Source organism: Ictalurus punctatus, chromosome 25, assembly GCF_001660625.3.
Source record: "Ictalurus punctatus breed USDA103 chromosome 25, Coco_2.0, whole genome shotgun sequence".
Lineage (NCBI taxonomy): Eukaryota > Metazoa > Chordata > Actinopteri > Siluriformes > Ictaluridae > Ictalurus > Ictalurus punctatus.
The window spans coordinates 10,917,660-10,925,452 of record NC_030440.2 but is presented as its reverse complement, the minus strand read 5'-3'; the positions used below and the strand labels follow the sequence as shown (position 1 = coordinate 10,925,452).

Genomic DNA, 7,793 nt, shown 5'->3' with positions numbered 1-7,793 from the left:
GTGAAACAATGGAAAATATAAAAATACTTTATTATATTACATCAGAAGTGTATCAGTGAGGAAAATGAGGATTATAAACAGCTATCACACATAAGACCGTCACTAAGTGTGCAGGCACTAGGAGTAAATTGATAAGGATGGTTTTTATATTCACAGTCCTACACCTTTAAGCATCATTCAGTGACAACAGCAAGCAGGATTAGGAAGCCTTTAAGAGTTACTCTTTTCAGACCCATGTGTAATACTAATAAAGGCATCCTAGCCGCTCATAGAGTTTTTTTCTGCTTAAAAATTCACATCCACCCTGTTCACTATGTTTGCTGGGTGCTAAAGTCTGATAAAGAGGATGCAGGTAATCCCCTGTTTTTATGTCTCCTCATGGTGCTTCTCAGCTTTCCAGTATCCTTTGCCTTCCATTTTACAACATGTCCGACAGTATTCCATGTTCTACTGTGTGTGGCCTGGTTGTCCTCTCTGGCACCATCTGCTGGTGGATGTTAATGATAGTGATGAGGAGGAGGAAGACTACCACTAGGTCATCTAAAAGCCCCAATGCCCCGCTGAAGTGTCCAGGCATATTCTCTAATGGAGACACAAAGGATGCAGCTGCCCCGAATCCACACAGTGCCACTCTTAGCAGGAAGAGCGACACCAAACCTCCTAGGTTTCCCAAAGCCCGGAACAAAAGCAGCAGGAAGAAAGGAGCATCAAAAAGGTAGTCACTTATCTGAGGAAGACAAAGGTAGCATGTAAACCCGGTTCCAGATATTATTAGTAAAACATCTCATTATTTATTTGATTTTATTGTTTCGACCAGAAACCAGTGTCATCCCTCAAAGATACAGAGGAAAACGTGTGGTGTCGTGAGATCAAGAATAGTTCTAATGAGCTTATAAGTAATAATAATAATAATAATAACAATAAAGAATCTGTCTCTAGGGAAAGGAATAGTAGAGGGGAAAAAGTGGAACTCACTTGTCGTGGTGCTCCAGAATAGCGTTTATTGTAGTCTCTAACATGGCCCAATACCTCTTGCTCTTTCCTGTCTGATCTGCTCTCATGGAACAGCTGATACATGACATTCACCTAGGTGGGACAAAACAACAAATATGAAACAACCTAGAATGCAAAAAAAAAATAAAAGAGCAATGTATGCGAAGAAGGAAGGAAATATTTTTTTCTATCTAATTATTTTCTAATTTACACATTGTATTGTTTGATAAAACATATGAGTTAGTACTAACAAAGGGCTTGTTGAGGACTGACCCTCTTATCGTTTCTTGTGAATGACATTTGATAGGTGTAATTGGGTGTGTTTTTATTATGTGTTTAATACCTTTTGTCTACACAAAGGACAGCTGATAGCCTCTAAACAGCAGCTGTGTTTCCAATACAATATAAGACAAGGAGCTAGAGAGAGAGAGAGAGAGAGAGAGAGATTATTGTCTGATATAAATAATCACAACCACAATAACCATAAAGGACAACTGCATCATGAAAATACAACCTTTCTTCATACTTTGACCTAGATAACTGTGTGTTTTATCTTAAGATGGTAGATTTAAACCTGTGTTTAACATCTACACTCTGTTCAGATAAAAAAAAATCCCCGATACAAATCAATATTATGTCCAATTGTGTGTGTGTGTGTGTGTGTGTGTGTGTGTGTGTGTGTGTGTGTATGTTACACATTCCACACTTTCCCTTGAAGAAAAAGGGCATATATTAGTCCCTGACACATTCCCTTGAGCACTTATTTGCAGAAGCAAGCCACCAGGAAGATCATCATGCATGTGAAGGAGTTTGTGTTCTGTTTCTGTAGATATTATTTATACTGCTCGTAAAATGAGTGACGAAGATTAGGTATATTGCATATTTTCTGAAACGGCTTGGGTCACTGGATCCGCTTGTGTTTGGGGTCAAAGGCAAGGTTTTCAGGACAGAATTTTATAGACATGAATGAAAGGTCAGCGAGTTGATAGTCTCAAACGCCAGTGCTGCATAGCTGCCATAGCTAAGGGTTTTATCAGTCTCTCTGCTTAAACAGCTTATCATATGTATATAGTAGAGGATTGGGATCAGGGCAAGTTGCTAAGAGTTCATGTTGATTGGATTGAGCAATGTTTTGAAACTGGCTTTTCCTCCAAGAATCTTCAGTAGACAACTATAAAATATCTTTTTTACGATAACATTATTGCACTTTCACTCGCTGCAAATGAGAAGTGATGCACTTTTGCATATAAATGTTTGTTGCATTATATTAACAAAAGTTAATATATAAAAGTATAATATATAAAAGTATAATATATAAAGTTAATAATAAAAGTTTGTTGCATTATATTAACACCATAGCTTTACTGATCTTTCAATAAAAATGAAGTTGACTTTTATTTAACTTTGCACATTTATCTGATTCGCTTTATTTGAAGAGAGAGTGTAAACTGAGTGTGAATAAGTGTGTGATGCAGCAAAGGGTTAATTGTAATCAATCATTTCAGCATAGACTCCTTACTGTTGACCTATTTGTGCTGCGGTGCTTGAGAAGAATAGGTTCATTTAGAAGATAGATCTCACTTTTATCATTCCATTTTCCTTAACTAGCCTCATTAGGAGAGTTTGTGACCATCACAGCTCTCTCTCTCTCTCTCTCTCTCTCTATGTGTGTGCGTGATCAGTGTCTCGTGGCTATGAAAACCGTTGTTGCTATGGCAACAGTTAAATATTAAACTAGTCACATGACCTGCTGAATGCGCCATTTGGTGAGAGTCTGTTCCATGCTGTCTGACCGCCCATAGATCAGCTCTCTCACTCACTCCACACACTGACCTGAGATCAGGTCATTTTAGAGCCTAGGCTGAATCTGAGTGAACCTCTCTATACTTGACTCTGGAGCTGCACATTTCCTTCATAAATGCAAAACACAAAGGCCATCTGGTCTTGCTGTAACCTCCAACTAACTAGATTCTATACAAGCTACAAACTTCTCATGCTGAAGTGTTTATTCACCTATTTCACCCTAACAAATAGAAATAGATTGGCAACGAAATCTAGATTGGCACCTGTACTATGAGATGATTTATAAAATTGTTGGCTAGATTACTGATGATTATTCCGATAAATAACTCATTCAGATCTAGATCAGATTACAAATTATGACTCGAGGTCAACTGTGTATAAAATGCTCTACTCACCACAGAATAGATGCCCACAGTTTGTCTCCACAGGAAAAATGGCTATGTGTAAACATACAGGACAATGGCGGTCCATGCTTCTAGCAGATATGCCTGATTGAGAGTCCTGAAAAGTAGAATGATTTTTTTAAAAGTCTTATTTTGGAAAATATAAACTTCAGATCAACTGTAACTGAGGAAAGCTAATATGAAGATGTATTTCCTTATTGGGTTATAGCAGGAAAGGAAGTGCTGTCCATCCCTTTCGCCAGTAAGACATTTTCTTTGTCAATCATGTGGTTAAACACAGTACGCAAGGTCAAAGACTAACACACTCTCACCTATACACTCACAGCCTAATGAGGTCAGCCTAACAATAACCGGGAAATTATTTTCAGTAAGGTTACACAGTCATTTACACACATGTTTGAAATCTGTATAGCAGCTGTATCCTAATGTTAAAATACACTTACACATGATTAAATAGTGCACCACCTATTACATTCCATTACAATCAAATATTACGTGAAACTGGTGGCTTAATGTCCTTTATCGGATAATAGATACATAACAACTCTAATGGAAATATAGAGAGCTAGCTAGTTAGTTAATTAAATATGTTGTCTGGTGTGTGTGTGTGTTCACCTCACTACTGCTTGTGTACCAGCCTTGTAGCTGATGACCTCTGCTCTCTGAAATCCACAAAAACCTACAAAAGTGAGAAAAATAAAAATGTCATTGTTTTTGGAATTAACTAGATCAGTTAACTCATGTACAGAAGAGTAATATAAAGGAGATCCAGACTGTTATTTTCAGTGAAGCATTGTTAAAAATTGTCTAAAAATGCATTTTAGAAAAAAAGAAAAGTGTAACATGTTTAACGTCTCTGAATTCTGGACTTACCGCATTACTCACAGCAGTGTTCAGGGCTGCTTAAGGACTGACCCATATTGTATCATCCTCTAAATATGTAGATTTACCAGAAAAACATTTAATGAAACGGAAAAAAAATGTGTATTTCCCTGTATAAACACTTAATTTAATTGCTTTGTGTAACAAAACCCTTTCTCAATTCAAAATAACCGATCATGTTATTCAGTGATATTTTGTACTTAAAATACCTATTGAAATTCCATCATGTTGCTTTAACTTTAGAATTTATTTTAGTGTTGACATTTTTCTCTCTGTATCTGTACGTGTATCTTTTCCTTGACATGATGAGTTGAGTTGCCAAACCTTCGGCAACTGATATAGGTGTGCTCTTTACTGCCCCAACAAACTATTATACAGTTTAGAGTATGTGTCTCTCGATATCAACACTAACATCAGGTTGCATACGCATGTACACAAGAAAGTTCTGACCTGTATGTGAATATGTAATGTAAACATTTTGACCAGCTATTCAGTTAAAAGCATTAAGATGCTGAATTTGTTTTTGTGATGTTTTGTGATGTACACCTGTAAAAAAAAATTATGCATTAACTACACTATGATAGACCTCATATTGTTAACACTGAACGAGCATTAACATTTGTAACTGAATACATCAAAACATGTTTGGAAGTAATAAGGTAAGGTGTACAACAGAATAGTTCTTAAACCCATTTCATAAATCATAAATAAACGTGTCTCTTACCTATTACAGGAGTTGTGACAGGTGAGCATATTTGTGCGTGTTCTGTCTTCTGTGGTTACTGTGGGAAGAGAAGGCAATACTTCTGACTGCATCAGCGTGCACAATAAATTTGACAGGCAGGTGAATAATTAACTAGAGGCCTTCTGAGGAGTGTGCCTTTTGCATGCAAGATAGCTCAAGTGTCACCCAATATATAAATATTGTATACACTATAGCTTTAGTGTAAAAACATGAAGAAAAACTGATATGAAACTTTTTCCATTTTTGAGGCATTGCAATAAGTAGTGTCCATCCCGTCCTTTGCTAGGAGATGTATTATTTTGGTCATGTGGCCACATATACAAGGACAAAGAATAACACTCTTTCTCCTACTCACATGAGTGATAGTTTGGATTTAATTAAGGTCAGCCTATAGCTTGCTAATAATAATTTTCCATGAGTTTACACAATCGGCCACACGTGCTTGAAAAAAAAAAAAACAGGAAAAAAGATAGTGCTCCACTTTATAAAGTCTACTCAGAATTTTTTCAAATGCAAAATATAATCCTATTTTCATCTTCTTTACGGTATATATATGGCAACGGTATTATTTCCTAATGGCAGTGGCCTCTTTCAGCCGGATAATCCGTGCTGCCACACTGCAAAAATTGTTCAGGAATGGTTTGAGTAACATCACAAAGAGTTCAAGGTGCTGACCTGATCTCCAAATTCACCAGATCTCATCTGTGGGATGTGCTGGACAAACAACTCTGATCCACAAATGCCCCCCCTTGAAACTTACAGGACTTAAAGGATCTGCTACTAATATCTTGGTGCCAGAAACCACAGCACACCTTCAGAGGTCTTGTGGAGTCCATGCCTCAATGGGTCAGAGCTGTGGCACAAGTGGACCTACACGATATTAGGCAGGTGGATCTAATGTTATGGCTGAACAGTGTACATGCTTTCCATAACAAATATATACTACTGGACAAAAGTTTAAGTATACTTGTTTAAAGCTAGAGTTTTAATGGTTTTGCATCCACCCATTCCATAACTTTTGTGGGGCCTCTTAACAAAACTTTTCCATGTTTAATATTTACCTTTCACATTACTTGCCAAAATCTAGAAGGTCATGTCAGCTAAAAATAGCAGGTATTGATCCAACAAGACCTTGGCTGCATGTAGGTTATCGACTTGCGAATAAACAACTTGCCACATTTTACTTTTATGCAGGGCCGAATATGGCAAAAGTCCAGGGTTAACGTTCTTTGGGAATGAGTGTCACAGGTCTGCTCCACATTTCATAAGCTGCTGTAAATGCCAAGTCCATTTTAAGTTTACAGGTTATTTTCAGCAACTACTGACCTGAGCTTAGATATACACTGATCAGCTATAACGTTACTAACACTTACAGGTGAAGTGAATAGCATTAATTATCTCGATACGCTGGCACCTGTCAAGAGTTGGGGTATATTAGGCAGGAAGTAAACAGTCAGTTCTCGAAGTTGATGTGTTGGAAGCAGGAAATATGGGCAAGTGTAAGGATCTGAGTGACTCTGACAAAGGCCAAATGGTGATGGCTAGACAACTGGGTCAGAACATTTCCAAAACAGCAGGTCTTGTGGGGTGTTTTTGGTATGTAGTGGTTAGTACCTACCAAAAGTGGTCCAATGAAGGACAACCAGTGAACCAGCGACAGGGTCAGGGGCTCCCAAGGCTCATTGATGATAGTAGGGAGCGAAGGCTAGCTCTTCTGTTCCGATCCCCCAAAAGAGCTACTGTAGCACAAATTGCTGAAAAAGTTAATGCTGACTCTGATGGAAAGGTGTCAGTACTCACAGTGCATCACAGCTCACTGCGTATGGGGCTGCATAGCTGAAGACTGGTCGGAGTGCCCATACTGACCCCTGTCCGCCAAAAGCACCTACAGTGGGCACGTGAGCATCAGAACTGGACATGGAGAAATGGAAGAATGTGGCCTCGTCTGAAGAATCACGGTTTCTTTTACATCATGTGGACGACTGGGTGCGTGTGCGGCTTACCTGGGGAAGAGATTTCCTGTTCCTAGTCACCCAGGTGTACTAAAATGTTTTTAAAATATCAATGGGAATATGCTTCATTTTTTTTTTCTATATGAATTCATGAGGTGCCAATAGTTGCACACCTATAGTTAACAAATATATTTTTGATAAGCCTGTGTTTTGTTTGCAATTGTTTAATATCTATGAGAGCAGAGTATTTTTGTGAATTATTTGAACAAAAGATCAAAAGGTTAAACAATAAAGACAATTTTTTACAGCCTTCTTTGCTCATATTTACCAAGGGTGCCAATATTAGTGTAGGGCACTGTACTTAAACATGGCAACTGTAATTTTTTTTTAAATAAAATTATAATATATATATATATATATATATATATATATATATATATATATATATATATATATATATATATATATATATAATTTTTCTTCTTTTTAAGTCCACACATTGCAGATTGTTTGTGATGTAAGAAATGAAATATGGAAAGTGGAAAAATATTATAAAATGCAATAAAATAGGGGGAATGTGTGTTTTATATAATTATATATATATATTTGCTATGACCTGCTTTACTATTTTATTGCATTTTATAATATTTTTACACACCTTGAGTTATATTCCTTTTATTCGAATTTACTTTTACTTTGAATTTATCTCTTATAACTTATTAGTATAGTATTTTACTAGGCTAGTAATACTGGAAATGCCAATGCCATTTAGTTTACCTAAATTTATTTTACCCAAAGTAACGAGATATTTATTTAATTTATGACCTCAGCTGTCAGGCTTTTCCAGTGCTTCGTTCTGATTGGCTGTTCTCTGCTTTGGAACTCAATGCATAATTGGCTTTTCACTCCTCAGTCCTGAGCTTTGATCCCGTCAATCCCCCAATCCGCATCAGCAGAGCACGCGAGTGCTGCGCCGCTCCGATTCACGAACCATTTACGGCGGAAACGCTGCGC

General features: G+C 37.2%; 1 protein-coding gene across 1 annotated transcript; it reads right to left on the bottom strand.

Annotated features, from left to right (window-relative positions):
• Positions 1 to 11: 11 nt before the first annotated feature.
• Positions 12 to 4,931, bottom strand: si:dkey-183n20.15 (RING-HC_RNF170 domain-containing protein). The gene is made up of 6 exons (XM_017456492.3): positions 4,807 to 4,931; positions 3,816 to 3,879; positions 3,192 to 3,297; positions 1,337 to 1,410; positions 976 to 1,086; positions 12 to 727 (listed from the first exon to the last, which is right to left on the bottom strand). The coding sequence occupies exons 1-6, from the start codon at positions 4,896 to 4,898 to the stop codon at positions 419 to 421; spliced, it is 756 nt and encodes a 251-aa protein (XP_017311981.2). The 5' UTR covers positions 4,899 to 4,931; the 3' UTR covers positions 12 to 418.
• Positions 4,932 to 7,793: the final 2,862 nt, after the last annotated feature.

Bases quoted from the DNA above. Each gene is read 5' to 3' on its own strand.
- si:dkey-183n20.15 (XM_017456492.3), bottom strand. From the start codon at position 4,898: ATGCAGTCAGAAGTATTGCCTTCTCTTCCCACAGTAACCACAGAAGAC. The intron at 3,880-4,806 runs GTAAGAGACACG...TCACTTTTGTAG, and splicing joins TGTCACAACTCCTGTAATAG to GTTTTTGTGGATTTCAGAGA. The intron at 1,087-1,336 runs GTATTAAACACA...TGTCCCACCTAG, and splicing joins GTCCTTTGTGTAGACAAAAG to GTGAATGTCATGTATCAGCT.